Source organism: Thermobia domestica, chromosome 2, assembly GCF_964235325.1.
Source record: "Thermobia domestica chromosome 2, izTheDome1.hap1.1, whole genome shotgun sequence".
NCBI classification, from domain to species: domain Eukaryota; kingdom Metazoa; phylum Arthropoda; class Insecta; order Zygentoma; family Lepismatidae; genus Thermobia; species Thermobia domestica.
Window position 1 is genome coordinate 129,995,181 of NC_137455.1, and position 26,510 is coordinate 130,021,690.

Below are 26,510 nucleotides of genomic sequence, written 5' to 3' on the forward strand. Positions count from 1 at the left end.
AGTCGGTTTCTCTGTTACTCATGAGATATGATGATCAATGCTCTGACCTAGAAAGTTTGGAAGCAGTTAGAAAGTATTTCATGATGAAAAAGGTATGATATTTATTAAAAATTATGCATACAAATTCCCTACTTGCTACTTACGTATTTCACGCTATAACAACATAGAAAGCGAACACAATTATAGCCAGTACGAAACAAGTACATGAAACTAAAATAGGCAGAGCAGTTGGTTGGCCATTTGGAATTTACTGTAAATCAAAGTCAATTTGAGTCGAAAATAGAAAGTAACTGCAAAGACACATAAATACATATTTGAATGTGACATACCTGCTTCGTACAATTATATCGGGTATCCAAACGTACGTAGGAGAGATTTCAATTCTCGAGATATTATTATAATTTGCAGGATTCCACATCATATGGCTGTCAACCCAAGTCTGAACAAAATAGAAATAGATCAGATATATAATTATATAACAGACATTTGGTTCATAATTTTCAATATATATATATATATATATATATATATATATATATATATATATATATATATATATATATATATATATAAAATATGCAATATAGGGTGGTTCAGGGAGAAAGCGCAGTACTTCGGAAAATGGTAGTATGGGCAATTCTAAGCAAAATATAAGGGGCATTCAAATGAAACCCGGTCACTAGTGTAAAGTAACGGTAACGATTGTATTAACTCAAAAATGTAGTTATACACAGTACACATACTCACACATGTAGTGATACACAGTATACATACTCAAAAATTGTCGCCATAACTGTTTTCACATTTATCCCATTACGACACTAGCCGGTCGATTCCATCCTTGAAGAAGCTAGTAGGCTACTGTTGGATCCAGGCATGGACACAGTCACACTTCGTCGTCCGTTACGAATCGATGTCCATGAATGGCTTGTTTAGAGGTCCAAACACATGAAAATCACATGGTGAAAGGTCGGGACTGTACGGTGGATGTTCCAGCGTTTCCCACCAAAACTGCTGCAATCATTTCCGGTGTAATGACACGATGAGCCTGTCCAGGACGAGCATCGTCTTCCGAATTCTTTATCATCGTCTTCCGAACTCGCGCCCCTCAAGGAATCTTTTGCGCCATTCAACAACACTTACACGACTCAGACTGTACTCACCGTACACAGCCTACATCCGTCAATACATTTCAAGGCCTCCAACTCTCTCCGCCGCCAAAAATCGAATCACTCCTCGTTGTTCATGTTTACTCGCTTGCATGTTCGGTAGTGGACGATAACTTGTGTGATCACCTTCTCTTCGGCATGAAACCACACTGGCTCTATGCAACGTCAAACGGTGCGTACGCGTCAGTCTCTCTACTAATCGATGGCGCAACCATACATGCAGTTACGTGGTGCCACCTTACGTATAAGGCAAAGTGCCACCTTACGCACTGACCACGTTTCATTTGAATGTCCCTCATAGCTTATATGAATATGGATAATATTGTAATATGACTGAAGCGAATTGGTAAAGGGCAAATAATATTTTATTAATTTTGATATTAATATTTTGTAAACTTTCATATTTTAAATGGAAATAAAAACGCAATTCCCAATCTGGTGCTGTTAGGTCGTTCACATATGTAGAGAAATTAAGGAAGTCTCGTAACAACTCAAACTATGTCTAGATAAAACATTCTTTTAGTAGGAAATATAACTTTAGAAGTAGAGGTCGAAATAATTAGTTCCCACAACGGTCATTTGTACTCCAGATGTATCAAACTTGGCAATTACGAGTAGTTAATGACCCAAATTGTATATCACAGGGATATTGGTGTGTTCCGCAAATGGTACCAGTACAACAAAGTTTTTCCCAATATGTAGTTCCTACTTATCAAAATACACAGGGTTCAAACGCTAATGCATCTCAAAGGAAAAGGTTTAAACTAAGTTCATCCATACATGACGACGGTGCATGTTCGGAGAATAACAGTGTACAGCCTAATAATCAAAACCGTCAACAGAAAGATAATCTAGTCACATATAACGAATGGTGTAAAAATGCTAGAAAAACGAAGCAGGAATTAATTCAAGTCCCTTTAAATATAGAAAATGAAATAGCTAAGCTTCCTATAGACATAAATTCTAAGACAGTCAATGCCATTGCTGATTCTGCTTCTACTATCAGCATCATAGAAAAATCATTGTTACCTAGAAATGTAAAACTTATTGAAACACAGACTAAAGTGTTGGGTGTATCTTAGAACACTGTACTTATAAAATATATGGCAATTGTTAGATTTTGCATTAATGGAAGGACTTTCCACCACAAATTCCGTGTTTTGGAGCATTTTAAACTGAAAATGTTAATAGGAAACGATTTCTTAATATTTCACCAAGCTAACTAGTGTCGAGGTAAGAATCTTTTAAAGTTAACTAGGTTTGGATTACCACCCAAGGATGTAGAAATTGATGTAAACAAGGAGCATAATGTATCGAATTTCGTATTCTTTTTGATTGAGGTAGCTCTTGCACCTAAATTTGTTGTAAAGAAGAGATCTGTTACCAGGGAGATCTAAGGTTATCGTTCCATTAACATTAAAACAATCTAGGTCAAATAAAGAAATTGTTCTTGAACCGAATCAAGAATTACCGGAAAAGTTAGGAATTTTAATTCCGAGAGCTCTTGTGTCAGATAAATCTCCAGTTATTGAAATAATAAATCCATTAGCGCATAAGGTAGTATTAAATACTAAACTTATAGTGGGGAAGGCAGAAGACGTATATATTCAACCCACAGATGTTATTACAGCATTAGAAGACGTCAATTACATAAGTCACTAATTTTTGGAAGAGGGTCAAAGGTTATTTAATGCTTCAAAATTGAAAATAGGAGAAAAAGCTAGTCCGGAATATAAATAAAAAGTAATAGATCTATGTTGGGAATTTGCCGATATTTTTTTAAACCTGGAATCCAAATAGATTAGGCCGTGCGAGAGGATATCAATACAGGACAATTAAAGTCAGAGTTACCTACCTCTCGTAAACAATATCAAATACCAAAAGCCTTGCAAGCAGGAATACTTTAATTCAGCAAGGTGTTGTGGAAAGGTCTAATTCTCCGTTTAATTCGCCCGTGTTAGTTTTGAGAAAACCACCGGGAAAGTTGAGAAAAATAGCTGATATGCGAGTGTTGAATTCTAAAGTGGTCCATCATTCAGTTGCTTTACCACCTATTCACGATATAATTTTTTCCATGATTGGATATGTTTGGTATGTAAATTTGGACGTTTCATCGGCATATTTAATATAGAATTAACGCCAGATTCTCGTTCATATTTTGCCTTTTCTCTACCGTCACTTGGGACTTTTCAGTATTGCGTTACTCCCCAAGGATTTCTAAATAGTGGAGTTTTGTATAGTAGATTCATGTCTATGGTGTTGGCTAACCTCCATCCGGAAAACATAGCCTGTTATGCAGATGATTTGTAAGTATTTGCGAATTCAGGAGCGAATTATTGAAATTTTAAGAGATCTATTTAAACGTCTTAGAAAATCAGGACTTAGAATTTCAGTAGAAAAATTTCAATTTTATTTCAAGAAATTTTAGCGCTTGGACACAAAGTGTTGCGTTATAGATACCAGATCTCAGATCGTTTGTTAAAAGCAATTGAAACTTATCCTGTCCCGAAATCGACGAAGAACGTTAGGTCGTTTCTCGGATTGTGTAATTTTGTAAGGAAGTTTTTATCTAATTACGCGGAAGTAGTACAAGATATACAAAAGTTATTAAAGAAAGGCGTGAAATTTAGTTGGGATTCGACTCACCAACAAGCATTCGAGAAATTAAAGAAGAAACTTTTGGAAGCACCATTGGTTGCGCTTTACTCGGCGCCTCCACCATAACGTATGTCAGCTTATTGGATCGAAATCCGGACATCGATATACACAATTTATATCCACACATAGTTCATGCAATAACAACCATGTTAGCATGGGGGCAATTTAGGATGCATACTCATAACAAAACTTAACCATTTAATTTTTAGGTAGAGCGATGAATTTATTAAGTTGGATAGTTTCGATTGCATAAATAAAACTAGAGATATCAGATCAGATAATTACCCAAAACTGGTGCTGTGGCCTTATGACAAAATCAATAATAACTGTCATATTAAATTAGAAGTTAGATTTTGATGTGAAATGAAATTGGTAATGAAACCGAATAATGGAAGTGTGTTATCAATTTGTAACCAGCATGAAACTCATCAAGATTTTGATCGGTGAAGATTTGAGAGGTCGAACCTTCTTCTGTGATGATTACTTCAAAACTCTCTCGAGTTCACTACTCCATTCTTTGTCCACCTACCTTTTCTTCCTAGTTTTTGGTAGCGTCATTTCTTCTGCTTACAATTCATTTTCAAGAATTACCTCATGACTTGAAGTAGGAAGTGTTTGTTATTGACTTGACACATTGCTGCATAACATAAGTTATATTTCCTATTAAAAGAATGTTTTATCTAGACATAGTTTGAGTTGTTACGAGACTTCCTTAGTTTCTCTACACATGTGAACGACCTAACAGCACCAGATTTACTTTATGCTGCTTATTACTTATATTCGCATGTTACACAAGTTCGGTGTTTTGTATCTATTAGTTTAAGAATTGCAAGAGCGTATTAAATTTAATACTCCAGTCTGTATATATATCGAAGTGAATTTTCGAATATCGAATTCCAATAGTGCGGAAAAGTTTGAATTCGTTTGCTGATAAAGGGGAGAAATATTTTTAAAAATCCTATATTTCATCTTCAGTTCGCAGAAAGGTCCTATAAAAAAAGTGAAAAACACCAATTATTGCTTTAACGCTTAAATTTTGAAGATTAATTTTTCTTTTACTTCTAATAGCATAAAATTACTTCATTTTAGCTGCTTGTTAGTGGCAAAAAGTATTTTAAAATTACAGAGGTGCATTTAGATTTTGCCATAATGATTTAAATTTTACTGAAGCTCAGTGAAAAATGATTAAAAAAAAATAGTATTACAAACACACGCATTCCTGTATTAAAAATACATACAAGCCATTTTTTTTTACTCCTTTGTTCCAGAGAACGATTTTTATATATTGAAATTTTGAGCTGAAAACGTTTCCTTGCAGCTATTTTGCAAAATTATTACTAAAATGATTTAGTTCTTTCCATGTGCAGGTAGCTGCAATTCGGGATCCATTCATGTTATACACAATCAGCCAACTATTCAGAGCATTTTAAATTACGTTGTTTCACTATTATCAGTTAAGAGCTTCATTTTGAAATCGAATTTTTTGATCTAATTTAGGCACGGAAAGTTGCAATATTGCTCCAATATATCTGTCTCTGTCGTCCTGTCTGCACACTTTTCCGACGGACTTTGTCACAATTTTATCACATTTTGTACTATCCTGTAAATGGTGAAAAATTTTTTTCTTGCCAAGCTTTCCCCCATTAGCGGGGGATTGAAACTTATATTTTGTTCAATTAATCGGATCAATGTTGTCCATGGCATTAAAATGTATTACGGGAGGGATAAACGTTCTAACAGATTTTTCCTTACTTTGTTGATTCCTAGCTTTTAATATTTTCTTATAACACAACTCTCGAATGTGTTATCTATCAACCAGTGGCGACGCCTCATGCAGTTCATAAGAACACGTGAACTAGCAAATACTGTGTACTGTTTATTGCTTCTTAAGATATTTAATAATATTAAGAATATTTTTATATTATCCTGCCGTTTCTTTCATTTATTTTCTTTTTCGTAACAGCACAAACCGTATATCTTGTTCTCCGAAGTTTCATGAATCTGAATCGTTCCTCACCTATTGATGTCTCCTCGCGAGAGGGTTTCTCATTGATTCTTTCCCAAATCTATCTATCTATCTATCTATCTATCTATCTATCTATCTATCTATCTATCTATCTATCTATCTATCTATCTATCTATCTATAGTGTATACATTCTTAAGATATTTTAATTTTAACATAGGTATTGGCCAAATTGGAGCACGTTGTGTGGCCAAAATTTTGGAGCACGTTGAATATTTTACAAACTACACATTAATTAGATTAGTAATCAAATGACATCAGTATTGAGGCAGGGTGAACACAATTAAGTTATGATAGTTGTTGTCTGTTATCTTGCTGGCGGCCATACTGGATTCAACTTCGTTATTTCAAATCATCATCATCGTCATAGGTATTCTGCCATTATTGGCAGGTCACTTGCTGCAACTGAGAAACTTCAATGCTCCACGATCTTCCGCTAGCCTTTTCGTCCTCAGGTACGATTTCTCTGTTTTGATATCGTCCTTTAATTGTCGTCTCCTTCGTCCCTTCCCTCTCTTTCCTGCCACCATATCTTCTAAAACGTCCCTCGTGATACAGTTCCTTCTTAGTCAATGTTCAAACCTGTTTCTCTTCCTCTTCTTAATAATATCTAAAAATATTCTTTTCTCCTCCACCATTTCTAACACCATTTCATTCATTTTCAGCTAGACGCAGCTATTTCTCTCCATTCTTCTCAACACTCACATTTCGAAAGCTTTCAGTCGTTTTTAATCATTTTTGCATAATGTTCGTGTTTCTGACCCATAGAGTACAATTGTTTCAAATAGCAACATGATAATGCGGTGTATCAAATTACACCTTCTTTATTCGAGAAATTGAATGTTTAGCAATATATTTTACAATAACTGTAACGGAGGCGCACTTACAACAATCGTAGTATAGAATTTGGACTCTGCAGGGTATTCCCAAAGAAAAATGAAATGAAATCTTTAAGTTTAACGTCCCACGGTTATGCCGGTTAAGCTAAAGGAGACGGTGACAATGAAAAATGAATGAAATGGTGGAATGAAGAAAGTGGGAGGAAACGGGACAACACTGAGGAAACCAACGTACATGGTGCTTCTAGAAAAGGATTATGTACCATGCACACCTTGCAACACCATAACAACCACATTTATCACTAGGAAGAACATCTGTGAACTACAAAAACAGAAAAAAAAACACTATCACAGAACATGTTCCTGATGGCCGCGGTTCTCATCTGAACACTTCCGCAAACTTGAACAGAATGGTCATGAACTCTACGAAGCATGTCAGGTGATACTTGTGCTCATGTCTCAATGATTCTTCTTTTCATGTCGGCAATACCATTAATTTCACAGTAGATTTCAAATAAAATCCAAAGGAATTTCATCGGGGACACTGGTGGCTACCCAACTGATCCATGCGGCCAGCGTGGAAACTGTCAATGTAGCCACCTGACATTATTATCCCCATAACGTGGCGTTACGCCACACTATTGCTGATATTCGGGAAAGATACCATCTTCATTTTTTTTTAATAAAAAGGGAATAAAAGATTTTTTCAGCATATTTCATTATGTCAGCACTAAGAGTCCCTAAATGAAGATAGGTTCAATGGCTTTCTCACCCCATATGCTACATCACGTTATTATCTTACCCGCACCTTGTATCATTGTTCAATGTGGATTTGAGTCAGTACCGAACATTTTATCTGCCTTCCTACCTTATAATAATAATAATAAAAAAATGATTCATCACTAAACGCAACTTTAGGTGGTAACAGTGGGTCACGTGTTATCTGTCCCAATGCCCAATTGAATGGTTCATTCGTCGGGCAGGATCATCCTTACGTGCCTGAAGCTGGCGTATTCCAATTGAGCCCATTTTTTAAAAGTAGTACGAAACAAATGTGCTTCACAAAATACAAAATTAAAAAAAATATATGCTCTTCAAATTAACGAGAAATTAGAAGATCAATTTGGACGGGGCTAGCGTGAAGCTAGCTCTGCTCACCCAACGAACCAGCAAACTAGTGCCTAATAATAGTGTTAGAAATGTGCTCCCACAAAAGCATCAAAACAAAAAGTGTGCTCAATTATTTAACGTAGAAACATGGTTGCGAAATTGGGTTGAGTTGATTTTAACGTCACCTTCAGCAGCGAGGCTATATGAGACGAGACCTACTGATTAACGTGGAATCCGAACCACATGAGCTCCCGCCGGGAATCGAACTCGGGTTTCCCACGCCAAAGGCTGTCAAATTGGGAGCAAGCGTGAAGCTAGCCCCGCCCACCCAAGGGGGAGCCACCAAATTAGTGCCAAGTAATAGTGCTAAAAATGTGCTCCCAAAAAAATCTCAATTCTTTACCGTAGAAACAGGGTTACCACATGGGGGCCAGCGTGAAGCCAACTCTGTTCACCCAACGGGAGGCCACCGAACTTGTGCTAAAAATATACTCCCAGAAAAGCATCAAAACAAAAAATGTGCTCAATTATTTATCGTAGAAATAAGGTTGCCAAGTTGGAGGCCAGCTTGGTGATAGCCACACCTACCTAAGTGAGGGCCACGAAACTAAATTTTATGCTAAAATTGTGCTATGTAACGAAATATTTATTTTATTTATTATAAGCTACTAGATGCAGACTCAGAGGCCATTTTACACTAGAACACTAAGCAGATGATACCACTGGAGGAAGTGCAAGGAAGGCTGCAATGGCCTTCAGTTCTAGACATTCTACCAGCGTTCGCGTGGTATAACAGGAAAGTTTTGGAAAAACATGTCAAAATGGCCGACTTCAGGACCGTGGACCCCCCGATTGGTAACAAAGAACGCTAACTACTAGATTATTCTCGCTTGGAATTTGCTCAATTATTTGCGGTAAATGTAGATGCAAGGCTAGCAGCAATTTGGATCTAGACTGATTTCTTCTACAGGATGGGCTAAAAGACTTAAGGCAGTGGAGTAAATTTTAAAATATGCAGCATATAGGAACGAAACGACCCCAGGCAGTTTGGGGAGAGTTCCCGATATCGTACCGGGTTCTAAATCGTACCACTCCTACTTTAAAAGGAACCGTAGTACTAATAAGTCATCTGGTAGTTAAATTAAGTACTTAAGCATATTTCTATAATTACATAGTAAAGTGATGACGTTCAGTAAGTTGTGTGTGTGTATAGTTGCAGTACAATATAATTTGAGTATTCCTTACTAATTTTCGGGGTATTTCACAGTGGAATACGGATTTGTGAGGTATGTAAAGAATATTTTTTTAAAAATGGTGTAGTTTCCCAAATCGCACTACTACCGTGTGTCCGAAATCGCACCACTGCAATTTTGGCTCCCGTGATGAATTGTTTTTTCCTGGTTTCTGTCTCGTTACAATTCACACAAGGTGGGCACATAGCAATATGGAAAATGGTCTCCGGAGTGTGTGAATCATGCTTTGAAAAAGTATACAGAAAATAAAGTGACGCTGCCCAGTCCGATAGCAGGAGGAAAGAGAACTACCAACATGCAATCACAAAGAACAGAAGTACTCTCATCAAGTCCTTACAAAAACATCTTGAAGAATAACGGCAAATGCAATCAAGAGTATCCAAACGTGTGGAGAGACCTAATCTTTCTGAACCGTCAGCTACGTCTGTTTGTGCTTCAGGAAACCTTAACCCCAAAAAGTGTATTCGAAAAGTAGATACATCCAAATCACGATGCTACGAGCTACATATTTGCAATGTTTCAAATGTGGTTTTTGAAATAAATGAACAAGATTGGTTTTGCGTCCTTTGTCAACAAAATTTAGTCAAAGATGTGGTACAGATTGTTTTGAGAAAAGTCTGGATACATGAGTCTTGTGTGAGTGTTTCGGGAGATGAACGTGCATTCCAATGTGATTTTTGTGCACATAAGGTGTAGCTGCTTTACGTTTCAAGGATTATGAACAATATTGCTCATTGGATCAACAATATGGATATTTTTTCTTTAATGATATGTTCTTCCTCGTATTAATAACAATGAGATAAAAGAATGCGATATATCATAGAAATATTAATTTGTTTTACTTGTAGGTTGCATTTCTACTTAGCTTATATTTCTAAGGTTTAATTTTTTGTGCTCGGTTATTTACATTGCAGTATTTTTTCTCTTTAAAGATATATTATACCTCATCTTAATATAACATAAATAAAATAATGCGATATTCTATGGAAATGATAATTTGTTTTACCCATATGCATTACTGTAAAATTTGCATATATTCAAATGGCGCTGCGATTTTGGCTTCACATAGTGCGATTTGGGAAACCTGTTGCGTAAATTGCACCAATCACAGGCTTCTAAAATATCATCACTTTTATCATGATAATGATAAGATATCGTTATGAAATCACTGTAAAAGAATTGAAAAACTATAAAGTTCAATACGATCAAAAATCATTTTAAATTTCTGTAAAAGTTTCGAATTAAAACCATTTGTGTAAAAAGTAGTGCGATTTTGGCTACTCTCTCCTATAGACAAGGGGAAAAATGTCACAAACCTTATCGCGTTTCCGGTGGCCATCTTGATATCCGCCATCTTGGATTCAACTTCAAAAATTCAAATGGGAAGGGGTATGTGTGACACAACATGTAGCTCCAGGATTTTCTCAGAAATTCAGATATATGATTGTTTTCTGAGTACCTCTAACGGTTTTTGAGACATTTAGTGAAAAAACATATCACTTACTGTTACAATGTGTGTTCCACATGCTGTCCATGCTGTTCAGTTGTCAATATTAATCAATGATCCCACTCTGTATGAACTCTGAACAACACTTCAGGCTGGAAGGAAGCTATGGCTTTACGGATTCGGCTCTTCAGGTGCTCAACATTCCATATCCTCACTGCGTAAGCCGTGAAATTCACGTGGCCCATAGATAAAAATCTAAAGGCGTGAGATCAGGCGATCGTGGGGACCGTTCGACAAGTCCTCTGCGTCCAACCCATTTTCCCAGAAATTGCTGATCCAGATAAATCACGACATTCATTCTATAATGAGAAGGAGCCCGATCTTGTTGGAAGAATGTGGAAAGACTACCGTCCTCGGATAACAGTGATGGAAGCACATCCTCTTGCAGTAATAGGAGATAACCATCTGCAGTTAGTGTCCTCTCAATGAAGAAGGGTCCTTCCTATAATTTGTTTTTCCCAAATTCCACATCATACTATTGTCTTCGGTGTTCCTACCATTCTGCTGGGATTAATCCAATGCGGATTAACATCAGACCAATATCGATGGTTTTTCTTATTAACATCGCCATTGACATACAAAATAGCTTCGTCAGAGAAAGTATCTGATGTGCGAAACCCGGTGTTTCTGGAATTTCTTGCGTGGCCTACTCTGCAAATTGTACTCGACGATCAAGGACATCTTTAGTAAGATGCTGAAATAATTGCAGTTTGTACGGGTGTAACTTTACAATCTCTATGCAATCAGTCTTCGTGAGGACCGTCTCCAATTAGTGAACGTGAAACGAGAAAATGAAACAAAGCATTAAATATCACAAAAGCCGTTAGAGATAGTCAAAAAACAATCACAAATCTGAATTTCTGAGAAAATTCTGATGCTAGATGATGTGCCTTACATATATATTCCCATTTGAAATTTAGAAGTTGAATCCAAAATGGCGGATATCAAGATAACCCCCGGAAAAGAAGCATAGCCTGTGACGTTTTCTAACTTGAAAGTAACATTACTACTGACATTTCATTCCTGTCAATTGCATATTGCATATTTTAGAAAGTATTCGATTCGACTGTCCTAACACTTTTTGCTCACCCTGTGATATATATATATATATATATATATATATATATATATATATATATATATATATATATATATATATATATATATATATATTTATATACTTCCTTTTTATTTTTTAAAGAAGTGATTTATTATTGGTGAATTGATTTATATAAGTGAACATTATTCCACACCCACACCCTTGAACTTTATGAGACATTGTGGCTTGTGGGGTCCCTTTAGTTGTAGTGTGACATCTTTAAACTTGAATTGTAACTAGACCACAATTTTGTCCATTTTTTGTCCAACCAAGTAATATTTTTGTGCCATTCAAATAAACGTGGAAGGGCCATTTCAAAATTTGGCTATTTCGAGCATCTGTAATGCGACATCTTCAATTTTGAATTTTAACTAACTCAGAAATTTGTTCAAGTTTTGTCCATTTTTGTCCAACCAAAAATATTTTGTACCATTCAAATAAACGAGGGAGGGTCATTTGAAAATTTGGTCCACTTCGATCACCAAATTCTGAGCTGGTTAAAATTCAAATTTGAAGTAGTTGTACTACAGGCGATAGAAATGCAAAAATTTTGAAATATCACTCTTTTGCTAATTTGAATGGTACAAAATTTCTTCCGGTGGTACAAAAATTAAACAAAATTCTGAGCTAGTTAAATTCGAATTTGAAGATTCGCACTATAGGTGATCGAAATGGTTCAAATTTTAAAATGTCTTTCTTTGTTAATTCGAATGGCACACAAAAAAAATTTCTTGGTGGCTCAAATATTACACTAAATTCTGAGCTAGTTAAAATTCAAATTTAAAGATGTCGCACTACAGGTGATCGAAATGGCCCAAATTTTAAAATTGCTCTCCTTTGTTAATTTGAATGGTATAAATTTTTTCTTGGTGGTTCAATAATGTGCCAAAATCAGAGAAAATTCTGAGCCTGTTAAATTTTGAATTTGATGTTTCTCTACAGGTGATCGAAGTGGACAGATTTCTAAATGGCCCTCCTTGGTTTATTTGAATAGTACAAAAGTTTTTCTTCGTTGGACAAAAATGGACAAAATTCTGTGGTAGTTAACATTTGAATTTGAAGATGTCGCACTACATGTGATCGAAGTGGCCAAATTTTGGAATGGTTTTCCCGCGTTTATTTGAATGATACAATTTTTTTTCTTGGATGGACAAATATAAACAAAATTGGACAAAATTCTGAGCTAGTTATAATTCGAATTTGAAGATGTCAATTTACTATGAAATTCGATTTACTATGAGAGAATAGTAACTTTTAGAAAGTACTGAAATCTATTAAAACTTACCAGGCGGGAAAATCCATGAATAGCGAGTTTGTTGAAGTTATCATCCTAAAAAGAATAGAAATTAGAATTCTAATTAGAAATGCAACAAAATGAACCAAATGGACACTATAAAAATCAGAAAAAGAAAAGTGTATGTTTATTTATGTTGCATATTGATGATTTCGTATCTTAAATCTACAACAATTTGGGACTCAATTATTTAGCGATCCGTTCTTTGTGTTTCTATTTAAGGTGTTTAAAACTCATTAATACAGAATATACTTAGGATATGATCTTATTTACATTTCTCTCATTTTTATTTCTCTGAAACCTCAACACTAACACCTGTAATTGTCGACATTATGCAGATTTGTAGGCACACTCGAAGAAATAGATATTTTCCATCTTAAAATACCTTTGGCAACATTGCACGCACCCAAGCGTAAGAACTTCAGAAGATAATGCAAGATGGGTGACGAATTTGTTGTAGCTTGGTAGTTGCCTCCGAGCTAGGCTATACTAGTATATAACATGCTGTGCGTGCCTTTTGTTGCCCTTCCCCTCTACTAATGGCGGTATTTGCGAAAATGTTGTTTGTCTTCCATGTTTTGCATTGGATTTGGCGTATTGCATTTAAAAAGATCCAGATTCTTCAAGTCGTTATAAAGTATGTTAAAACATGAAAATGTATCTAGTTAAGAATGATATGAACAAATAAGGCTTGAGCTTGACACATGTATCCTAGCTTATTGTAAGATGAACTCCGAATAGATAACATTTCGGAATGACTATTTGCGTCCTTAATTGATATTTTCCTAAAAAATCAAATAAACTATTCATCGTACGAAATCAATCCAAACCTTTCGATTTCAATTGAACTTGGCATGTTGGTATATCTTGACCTGTTATATAAGCTTGTGAAGTATTATACTGTACAGCTATTGGTTCCTAAGTTATGGTCCATTAAATGTAGGATGTGGCCTTAGCGAAAAATTTCGCAAAATAATTTTAATAATGATTTGGTTTTAAAAAATCAGTGAGGGATTTTCGTTCCTGTAGTTAGGAAACTTATCCTACAAAGGACGTTCAAGCCAGTGTGAGGTTTTTCTACAGATTTAAAATCGAATCCCAGGTAGTGGATATAATAGAAACTGACAATTGGGTCCTATGGTAGACGATTTGCGTGCCAATCCGGAGGCAGTTATTCAAAATGGAGGACAACAATGTGGGCGTATACTCGGAACAGAGTGTGTGTGATGATGAAATTTTTAGTGAAGGAAGGAATAAAACCTAATGAAATTCTTAGAAAACTTCAGTAAGAATACGGTGTTGACATACTCAACTACAATAAGACATTTGAATGGTGCAAGAGCTTTGAAGAGTGTCAAACGTTTGTCGTTGACGATCCTGGTCGTGGCGGATCCCAGCCCACAGGAGTCATTGATGGAAACATTCAGCTCATTGAACAGCATGTCATTGACAATTGTCGCATAATATGACGTGAAATGACAGATTTCGTTAGGAACAGTAAACACAATAATCCATAACCATTTGCTGTTTGGAAAAAGTGGGTACACTGGGTTCCTAAACAGCTTTCCGCTTTTTGCACTGAATTGAAGGGCTAACTTGATGATGGAGGCCAAGGTTTCTTGAATAGCATCATCACATGTGACGAAATATTTCCATAATGATGACGTGGTGAAGCAGGCTGTTCTAAAATGTCCAGTTTAGGCGTACTGACAAGTCTTTTTAAGCCTCAACTCTTACAGGTATTATTTAAAAGCTGGGATAAATGTATAACTGTAGCGGAAGACTATGTAAAGAAATTAAAATTATGTTTCCATTCTTTGGCTTTTCTTTCTTTATATTTTACAAAATGTATTGTGTTAGCTGGCTTGAACGCCCCTCATAGTAATGAAGAGCCTTCGCTTGTTCACTAATCTTTCTGTAAAATAAATTAGTTGTGTTCCTGACTCCCTTAAAAGGAAACGATTTGATTCGTAACAATTCCATCTAGTGATTCATCAGTTTCAAAGAAGAAAGAAGAAAACTATTCAGAAGAATACCATAACATGATATAAATTTGGTCAAGGTAAAGTAATTATTTAATTGCTGTGTTTATGAAAATTTGATATGATCATGATATTAGCTTCTATATTTTGAAAATAAATTGGTATCATCCACTGATGGTGCAGGCCAATCACATAACGTTTTAACAAACAAGGAAGCTGTAATACTTACTCATAAATTCTTTACGCACAAGACATTCTTCCATCATCTAGAAAATGAGAATCGATATGTAACACTTTACCGAATCGGAGAATAAACTGTATTCCTGTAAATAATAAAATTAGCAAGCATTTCTGCAAATTAGTCGGAAGACTAACATTAGAATCGATTCAGAAAGGGAGAATTCGAGAATCGACAAAAATGTGAAAATTGAGGAAGTCTTGTAAAAACTGTGTTAAAAGTAACATCGTTATCAGCGCCAATAGGTTCCATTTGGTTAATAAACATGCTCTAGAGTTTTACACTTTCACTTCAAAATAACACCTCTATTAGTTGACCATGATGTACTTTAGAACACCAAGAAACCTTAGCAAACAGGTTGGAATGTCAGCTAATCCAATATTCTTTATTTTGTTCATTACATTTGATACTCACCCTGCTTGTTCTTTTTCGATATTATTAAATTATATTATTAAATTTAATGACTCAATCAGATATAAGTCTGCGCGGCCATCACCCCCCACTGAATGTGAAATTAAGCATCAAATATGTGAGCAACGCAGGATCACGTTGCATGATGGAGGTTTCGGGCACCGATCCAGGTCCTCTTGCAAACATTCCCCAAACTAAAGACATAAATACAAAATAGTTTTCATAGTTCAGCAATGAGAAGATGCTCGGTAACGATTAAATATGCTTGAAGTAATTCTATTCAACTTAAATATCTCATACTTAAAAAAGAACACAATAAATGCAAATAAATAAATAAATCTGTCAACCAAATTTTAATTTTAATTAGATTTTAGGTACAAACTTATAATCCTATTAAATTATCATAAAATAGCGAATATTATCAGTTCACATTTCTTTCGATAATGAAGGTTGCCTGTTGTGTTTGCATTTGTCTAAAACAGGCATGTGCAACAGCCGGCCCGCGGGCCAGTCCCGACCTACTGAACCCTTTCATCCAGCCCGCCTGACCCGTCATTAAAAAATATATTTCTTACATGGATTGTAATATTTCCTGGATAACTGACGTCCACCTTGGAAAATATCATCTGCGTTGGAACATCCAGTGTACCATGGAACATTGAGAGACTATTTCATAACAGGAAGAATCAAATTCCCTACTAAAATGATAAATAAATCGATTTTAAAATAGATTTTTCTGCTTTTCTTTAGTAAATAAATTATTATTATTATTATTATTTTTGGTAAAACGACACATGCCGAGTTTTGTCCGACACGAAATTAACAGCAATATCGTGTTTGCTACGCGTAGATACAACATTTTGTGAGGTATCTGCACCTGTCAAGCTGTTGCCTACACTTGATATATTATAAAGAAATAGACTTTTTTTTGGAGAAACTATGCTGTGTAGTACAGTTTTTTTAATTTTTCTCAAAACTTGTTTTTTCTTATATGTGTCATTTTACCAAAAAAAAAAAAAAAAAAAAAATCAAATATCTTTGTTACCGTTATAACAGTTTTTGTGTTCCTGTGATGTTAGTGTAGGATGAAAGAGTTCCTCTATTAAGTATGGCTATTCGATTGTAATGAAAATGTACTTGTCTCATACATGCGCACCGACTACGTGGGAGCTCCGAGGCTTTGGCACCCATACAAATAATCTAGTGGGTGCGGCGCACCCATAAGATTTTTCGTTTGGATCCGGGTTTGAATCCGCTTCTCTAGCACTTAAATCAGCTGACTGTTACTAACTGAGCAAGGGCAGCCTAAAACTTATTCTTATAGTACCGGCATATTTTCCTTTATCACAGCACAGCCCTTTATGACAGCCCTTCTTCTGTGTTCATAAAAGATTTTAACTAAAAAGAAATCAATCAAATATCGAAACTTCCCTGAAAACACGTCCCGCCATTGATATGCACCCACATAAATTTTGGAAAGTCGGCGCCGTTGGTCTCATATGACACTCGACGCCAGTAAGTCCTTTGTGATTGGCCCATCACCTGTTCCAACTTGCACATGACTGGTTTAAAATGAAGAAATCGTAAGCAATGTATTGCTTCTCATTTGATACATAGCTGAATCTGATACATAAGTCTACACATTCGAGTCAGTCAAAGAAAGTTAAGTTTCAAACATCGGCTATTACGAGTAGTGCGGAAAAATAGTGTATTTGCAATGCTAAGGAAGAAAATATTGAAAAAAATCCTGTATTTTATTTCCAGTTCTACCGAAGGGCCTTTTTTTAAATGACTAAAACACTAGTTATTGTTTTAATATTCAAATTTTAAGGATTAAGTTTTTCGACTTCTACTAGAATAAAATAACTTTATTTTATTTGTTTAATAATGATCAAAATATTTTAAAAATCACAGCGGTAAACTTAAAATTGTTACATGCGGGTTAAAGTTAGTGAATTTCGGTGAAAAATTTAATGTTAAAAAACAGTTTAACAAAAAAGCAAACTTTTGTGTTAAAAATATATACAAGGAAATCTTTTTCTAAAGAGTGATTCAAATCCGAGACGAAAACATTACCTTGCAACCCTTTAACCATTTGCAAAATTATTTTTGCTAAAATGGTCCAGATCTCACCACGTGGAGGTGGCTGCAGTTAGAGCTGCCTTCCGGTGGCTATATGGTACGTGGATCCACAGCTTAATATCGAATCCGAACCATATTAACTTCCACCGTGAATCGAACCAGGGTCTCCCGCATTGAAAGCGTGTACACTAGTCATGTAGCCACCAGGAAGCTCTTAAATTATGTTGTTTCACCATTATCAGAGAAGATCTTATCAGGAAATCGAATTTCCGGTCGAATTTAAGCAACAAAGAACACAATGTTGCTCTAATATAGCCATTTCGGTTATTTTGTCCGCACACTTTCCCGGCGAGCATTGTAACACATTTTTACACATCTTTCCACTGTTTGGGAATGACAGAGGAAATTTATTAATTCAAACTCAGTTTGTTTGCCATAAATGATGAAATATTTTCTGTTGTCAAGCTTTCTATCATTAAATAGGATAACAGCTTATATTTCATTCAATCAGTTAGCTCAATGTAAGCTCGACATCAAAATATTTTGGAGGAGAGAGAAAAATTCTTACAGATTTTCACTTCGTTTGTATCGTCTCTAAGCCACTATTATCGCTAACATTTTCCAAGGATGATAGAAGAACGCTTTTCTCTTAAGCTCTCGATCAATGTTTTCTTTAATGTTCTTTGGCATAGGTATGTACCTCGTTGTTTCCAAGATCTTGAAGACGCACCTTCTTCTGCATTTCACTGAGAAGTACCCTTTTACCCCTCAAGTTGGGATATAAATTCTTACTCTCTATCATACTAGTAGTAAAACTTGATAGTTGTCAGAGCAATGCCGATTTTTTAATTTTTTTTTTACACTGCATTTAGAGAGTGCATGCTCGGTATATATAACATTCGTAAGACCCGGTGCACATGTCAACCATCGGGAATGATTTGCCCGTCAGTCCAATAAGAGAAACGCATATTCCTGTCATCATGAGAACACACAGGCGATGGTAGTGGCTCAGAGACAACACATACGAAAGTTGGATTATGAAGGAGAAATCTGTTAGAGTGTTTATGCTTCCCTTAATACATATTGATGCCGATTACTACATTGAGCTGATTGATTGGACAACATGTAAGCTGCCAACCCCTCCAATGATGGAAAGATTGACAGCAGTAAATATTTATCATTTAAGGAAAATAAGGCTCTCAGTTTCACATTCGAACAGTGCAAAGATGTGTTAAATTTGTTACAGACGGTTGGAGGGTTGGGTAGAACGTAAATGGAGCTCAAATTGCAGCAACCACCCCCATGTGTTGAAGTATGGGTCATTTTTAGCAAGAATAATCTTGCGAAATGTTTTCATCTAATATTTGAATATATAAAGTCACACTCTAGAAAAAAATGAGCTAAAATGGTGTTTATATTTTAATTCAAAAGTGTGTTTGTTTTCAAAACTGTTAAAACAATAAATTTTTAAAGGAAATTCATTAACTTTAGGCCATTTGCGCAAACTCTATACGTACCGTTGTATTTTTTTTTTTAATGCTGTTGTAAGACAACTAAAATAAAGGACCTTTATACTAATAGAAATCAAAATACTTAATCTTTGAAATTTGAATGTTAAAACAATAACTGCTGTTCTCAGTTGTTTTTAAACTTTTAGATCTTTTGAGCGAACTGGAGATAAAACATAGGAATGTTTCAATATTTTCTTCGTTATTAGAACACAAATACACATTTTTTACACACTATTACAAGAAATGAAATGAAATCTTCAGTTTTACGTCCCACGGTTATGCCGGTTAAGCTAAAGGAGACGATGATGATAAAAAATGAATGAAAATGGTGGAATGAAGAAAGTGGGAGGAAACGGGAGAACCATGAGAAAACCATCGAGCAAGATGTTTGTCCACCAAAAAGTCCACATGGCGCGAGCTGGGATCGAACCACGGACCCCAAGGTGAACGCGCTACCACTGAGCCACCGCGCTCCCTACGCTCTGTTAGAATTGCATTATTTTTCGATATTCGAAAATTCGCTTTTCTCGACTCACCCTACTGCACATGCACACCAAGAAAGAACAAGATTAATTGATACTCACAAAACTCAAGGTCAGCACGTTTATGTAGATTGAAAGTCTTACTGTATCTGATTGGTTGATCACAGGTCTTAAAGTTTTATCATAACCACACAGCAAATCCCTCTTCAGCCGATATGCATTAGTTTTGGCAGTTACGTTTAATCCACAGTATAAGTCATCTGAAAAATAGAGTTGGTAATTAACTTCTTACATTACAAGTATTCATTACTTGCAGAAATGTCCTTTCTTCGCACGAAAAGAATAAAGTTAAATGAATGTAAAACCGGAAAATTTGGTATTATAAAATCCCCCCTTTTCCTAAATTCAAAAGCGGTACTCTTGAAAACGTTGAAACATTTGAAATGAAGAGTTGATATACCGAATTTCACATTACAAACTTGAGCGAATACTCACATTGGGGATTTTGCGAATAGAGTCGAAAATTTGAATACTTATCAAGATCAGTCTCTTTCTCTCTTTAAAAGCAGAATTTATTAAAACGTCAAATCACTTTTCTTTCTTTCTTTTTTTTTCTTTTTCTTTTTTTTTTTTTTTTAGTAATTTTAACTTAAGAATGTATATGCTGAATTTCACATCTATATATATTTTTTAAAAAATCTCACATTAGAGATTTTGTGAATAAATATTCGGAAATTTCAATATTACAAAAATTGCCTCGCCGGAAATTGAACTACGCCTCAACCAACTCCTCAAAAAGCAGTAAAAAATCCAACGCAATGCAACCACTAGCGTAGCCAGAAACTCATCAAGGGGGCTCACGCACATAAGAATATATATCGGAGGTGCTTCTTATATGAAATGAAAGAAAAAAATCTAACAAACATTGGTCGAAAAACGTCTCCTTTAAGAATTATGAACCGGTGAATATTAGGAAAATCACGTTTCCAAATACCTTGGCTTAGAAACTATAGGGCGGTTTAAGGAATTACAAAGGAACCAAACGCACCATTAATACTTAAAGCAGTATCCCTATACCTCAACTTCCATTTTACAGTTCGCTGGTGGCATTTACGGGTTACACTGTTCAACAACGAAAGTGTAAATTGAACAAAATCAGCTAATTCTTATTGATTTTGTGGTGCTGATCACGAATTTGGAAGTTATTTTCGAATATTAGCTCTACTTTTCGTTTTACAGGCATGTCTAATAATAACGCTTTAAAAATAAATATATTCGCTTCGTTTGGGGTAAAATGTTACACTGATCCGGCAACACTGGAGAAACTATATGAACGCTTGGTTTCATTGTGTTCCTTATCTCAGTAGTGTTCTGCTATTCTTAGAAAAGACAGGTTTAGTGCAGTTAACAGCGTTTTGGGTGTGACGTTTGTGTAGTGCAGGACATAAAAATACAACTACAAGTACGCAAAAATACTGGTATTTCGAATGTATATTTTTAAATAGTTGTCGGAACTATTTCAAGTGACATTTTGAGGAATTCAATAAACAAAAATGCCGCGAAATTGTGTAAACAGTGCGGATAGCTTCTGCTACGTGTGTGGGGAAGTGACATTTTCCTCACAAAAGCAGACTATAACACCACTAGTAAGAAAAGCCTATCAATATTACTTTGATAGTAAAATTGGATACCAAGATAAATCTTGGGCACCCCACATTGTGTGTAACACTTGTGCCAGCAATCTAAGAAATTGGATTAATGGGAAGGGGCGCTCAATGCCTTTTGCAGTGCCCATGATTTGGAGGGAGCCAAGCGACCACATCAGAGACTGTTATTTTTGTATGGTTCCTTCCGTCAAGAAGGGAATTTCCACGAAGAAGAAGCGGGCCTTGATCTATCCTAACATTCCTTCTGCAATGCGCCCTGTTCCACATGGAGAAGGACTACCTGTTCCTGACCTACCTAAAGAATACGATCTTTTTTTTGATGATGATCAAGAAGTTGAAGCTCCTGAATCAAGTACTTCGAAGGACCCTACGTTTGTTGTAGAAGAACCTCCATGTGAACCACATAGACTTACTCAAGAGGAACTAAGTGATCTAATCAGAGACTTGGACTTCTCGAAAAGCAAAGCCGAAATTTTAGCGTCACGCTTAAAGCAATGGAATTTATTGCAGGAAAATGTAAATATTTCAGTGTATCGGAATAGGGAGAAGATGTTCACTTCATTTTTTATTATGGAAGGCACACTTGTGGCATGTACAGATGTAAATGGCCTCATGAGCGCACTTAAAATTAATTACGAACCTACGGAGTGGAGGCTCTTTATAGATTCGTCCAAAGTGAGTTTAAAGGCAGTGCTTTTACATATTGGAAATGAACTTCCTTCAATTCCTGTAGGTTAAGCAGTTCATATGAAGGAATCTTATGAAAACTTGAAACGTTTACTTCAAGCCATTAAATATTACGATTTTCAGTGGCTCATTTGTGGTGGCCTTAAAGTAATAGCACTGTTGCTAGGTATGCAGTCCGGGTATACAAAGTATTGTTGCTTTATATGTGAATGGGACAATAGAGATCGTGGATCTCATTACCGCAAAACTGATTGGAGTACCAGAGAAACTCTTCAGCCGGGAGTGAAAAATGTGCAGCATGAACCACTGGTAGATCGTAACCGAATTTTGCTTCCCCCTCTACATATTAAATTAGGTCTTTTGAAAAGTTTTATTAAGAGCATGAACCAAGAGGATGAGGCCTTTAAGTACCTAAGAGGACAATTCCCTCGATTAAGTGATGCCAAAGTTAAAGAGGGTGTTTTCATAGGGCCACAGATTAGGCAACTATTCAAAGATCACAAGTTCGACGAAATTCTCCAAGGTGAGGAGAAAGCTGCGTGGGAAAGCTTGAAGAGTGTTTGTTCACAGTTCTTGGGAAGACACCGAGCAACAAATTACAAACAACTGGTAGCAAAGTTGTTATTGAGCTACGAAAATCTTGGTTGCAATATGTCTCTGAAACTCCACTTTCTTCATTCACATCTAGACTTCTTTCCCGAAGATTGTGGAGCAGTAAGTGACGAACATGGTGAGCGTTTCCATCAAGATATTGCAGCCATGGTGAAGAGATATGAGGGAAAGTGGAGTTCTAACATATTGGCCGACTACTGTTGGACTGTTGCAAGGGATGCTCCAGATGTAACCTACAAAAGGCAAGCCAAGCGAAGACGCTCAAAATAAAATAAACATAATCCTGTACAAGGGATCACTTGAAACTTTTGTCTACATTGCAGTGTAGTTCTTGCACAAAAAGGTATTTGTACATATTTTTCATGTTTTGATGTTAATACTGATTTTTATTACGGAATTGTTAATGTTTAACTTGACCATGTTTACTTTATTTTCTGTATCGCTGTGAAACTGGTATTTGCGCAATTTTGAAAAAGGAAGTACAAGGGTATAGAAAGCTATAGGTTAGGGTACTTCTTAACTCCCCAGCTTATCACATCACAGTGAAATAGATTTTTTAAAAAAAGTGAAATGTAGGTTTTTACAAGGATTTTGCTTAAATGTTCTATAAATATTAATACATTTGTATATATACAGCTACTGTTGTACAAGGGCGTTTGTTTTCTTAACCTGAGCTAAGAAAATTTTTCTATTATCATTTCCTTTCATATTATGCTTAAATGAATGTAAAAATCGCAATTTCAAAGAATTTACATACTTTCGATCAAAATTAGTTGAACAGTGTTATTTGAACATTAAAAAAAATCATTGATTGAGGAGGGAGCAGGCCTTCTTGGACCTCTTTGGGGTAATATCTTACTTTTAATGGTTGACTCTGTGCTGTCCTAACTGACTGCCAATAAATAACCAATAACTAACCAATTACTTACATTTTTTTTACGTATTATATACTCTGTTTTTGGCTTTTTACCTGTATGCAGTTTCCTATTTTGTTTTTATTTACTGACAATTTCACTTTTAATTTTTAAATTTTACTTCCTTAAAAGTGAGTTTACAAAACCTTAGTCTGTTTATTTCTTTTATCTTTAATTTTAAAAGTTTTTAATATACATTAAAGATTTAAAATTGTTACAATTTCTAGGAATAGGAGTATGTTCATAAGAAAGACAATTATAATCCTATGATGAAGAATCATTACTATCATATTCACGAGTACCATATAATCGACTGGCCTTCAAATTAAAATATGGTTATCCTCTATCGTGATTTAGTTAGGATGTCCTGCGTTCCAATGAGGCTGTGTCGGGACTTTAAAATGGCCTGACTTCCATGTTTGTTGATGAAGTGTGCAATTATTATTATTATTATTATTATTATTATTATTATTATTATTATTATTATTATTATTATTATTATTATTATTATTATTATTATTATTCGAATTGAGTTTCGATACAGAGCCTTCAAAATAAAAGGAAACTTCATAACAGTAGCAAGTAAGCATGTATTTAGGTATGTAATATATAGGTCAGTAGGATAGATACTTTTTCAACTGGACTTATTTTTCATTTTATACTATACAACTAGCCTTTGGGTCCCTGGGGGCTCCGCACACAGACCTCCGCGTTTGCATCAAGAGTGAATATCGTGCATTTGCTCTTTAATTACATTTCCTGAATTTGGCTCAGCTGGCAACTTTGCTCCCTGACCCCTGTGTTTACTCGGCCTACAACCTCGCCCTTGCACATCTTAAACCCACAATTCTATCCAACTTCAAGTTTCTTTTCGTATTTTAGCTATCTAAAGGATAACATTTTGAATCCCAAGAAAATGCCTATTTAAGTAACATGGGATTTTCTTCATCCCCCTTTAGATCCCTTAAAAACTAAAAATATTTACTTTTGGCAATTTTCCTGTGGGTTAGCCTTGGAAGGCTAGAATCATGCCAAATTTCATCGTTCTAATCCTGCCGGAAGTGCCTAAACATTTTGGGGTGTAGAAGGTATCCCATATAAATGACATGGAGATTATTTAGTTCCCTATGAAACCACTTTACAGTTGGAAATTTTTGTTTTTGGCAATTTACTTAGTTAACGCTAACGAAAACGTACAAGCATACCTAGTTTCAGGTTTTTATTCCAATTCCAGGTACTTAAAATATGAGATTATAGGTAAAAAAAAAGTTCATTTAAATAACATGGAGAATTTCTTCATCCCAAGCTTAGACCACCTAAAAATTAAAAATATTCACTTTTGGCAATTTTTCTGTCGGTTAGTCCCGAAAAGCTAGAATTATGCCAAATTGAATCATCGTAGCCCTAAAGGAAGTACCCATTAACTTTGGCGAGTAGAAGATGTCCCATACAAATAACTGTAAAAAAATTTCAATTGCCCATAAAACCACTCTAAAATTGAAAACTTTTATTTTAGTGATTTATTTAGGTAATGATAGGAGAACGTACAAGCACACTGAATTTCAAGATTTTATTCCAATTCCAAGTACCTAAAATATGAGATTATAGGTCAATAAAAAAAAACATTCAAATAACATGGGGAATTTCTTCAACTCCTCTTTAGACCCCCTAAAAATTAAAAAATATTCCTATCTGTTAGTCCCAGAAAGCTACAAACATTCCAAATTTCAAATTTTTACGTCAACCGGAAGTACCCCTTTATTTTATGTTAGTTCATGTAGTTTTATATATAGCTAGAATATTGAGTATATATGATATAAATTGTCTCACTTTCCTTATAATTGCTCTTCACTAGAAAGACTTTTCTATTTACATTCAGGTCTTAAACTTAAAGAGAATGTGCGGATAGCAGTGATAATCATGAACAATTGCCTCAAAAATGTTTCTCCTCCCTCAGAAGCGTAAATAGATACCTTTGATAAAACAAACGCTTGTAATGACACATGAACACTGAAAAATCTGACTGAATACACTTACGCCATGTGGGTGACTACTATCTGTTGACCATCTCAAGTTCGAGATTTGTTGTCGTTAATGTTCAGTATGAGGTGTGGTTACCGCGAACACTGCAGGATGCGCAGGGTGCACCCATAGTGCAAATGAGAACATCAAGTAGCGCTTGTGGTCAAGCATCCCACTCTTTCACAAGCACTCTGCCAAGTTCAGCAATTGACTGTGGTGAAGGTGTGCAGCATGTACCCGACGGCAATGCATACATGCTTAATAGAATTGAGGTCCGGTGATCTTGTTGGCTTCTGGAGACCCGTGATGTGTTTCCATCAACTGTGACCTATATGGACGTGCATTGTCATCCATAAAACGGAATTCAGGACTTCAGGACTGTATGTACCATTGAACAATCGGATATTCTGTTCAAGGATGACGTTCTTGTAGATCACAGTTTTCTCTGCCCGCTGCTGAAAAACATGAAGTGGTGTACAGACTCATAATATGACATCTCCATACCCGACCCGTTCAACATTTTAGTGGCGGTTACGTGTTTCTGGTGTTCTCCAAACAAACGTACTTTGAGAGTCACTCTCTAAACTGAATCATGACTCATCATGACACTACTCGACTGTTCTGATGTCCGCTTTCTGTGGGATATACATTACTTTATTCGTGCCTGGCACTGCGCACCTGGTGGATCGGCGTGCATACAATGTATATTCATGTAACCGCCTGTATACAGCATGACGTGATGCGTGGGTCCCAGAGACAGCTACAAAGAGTGAAGTTAATGTATCTGCTGTGTCTAGGTCGGGCATTTAAGACGAGGTAACGATCTTTATAGGCGTTGTTGCACGTTGACGACCGCCATCATATTACCTTTCAATGTTTTCACCATCCAGGAACTGATTCCACAGTCGCAACACAACACTAAGTGGAACTCAAGTCCCTAACTACACCC

At 35.7% G+C, this 26,510-nt stretch overlaps 1 protein-coding gene across 2 annotated transcripts in view; it reads right to left on the bottom strand.

Annotated features, from left to right (window-relative positions):
* LOC145675547 (neuronal acetylcholine receptor subunit alpha-7-like) overlaps positions 1 to 26,510 on the bottom strand; it is a 77,430-nt gene that overhangs the window by 35,676 nt on the left and 15,244 nt on the right. The window contains exons 2-4 of one of the 2 annotated variants that reach the window (XM_081746050.1): positions 19,762 to 19,919; positions 12,945 to 12,989; positions 330 to 439 (exon numbers count right to left, since the gene is read on the bottom strand). In XM_081746050.1, coding sequence (XP_081602176.1) covers positions 330 to 439; positions 12,945 to 12,989; positions 19,762 to 19,919 — 313 coding nt within the window. The remainder of the gene's footprint in view (positions 1 to 329; positions 440 to 12,944; positions 12,990 to 19,761; positions 19,920 to 26,510) is intronic. The other variant, XM_081746057.1, reaches the window with a different exon arrangement.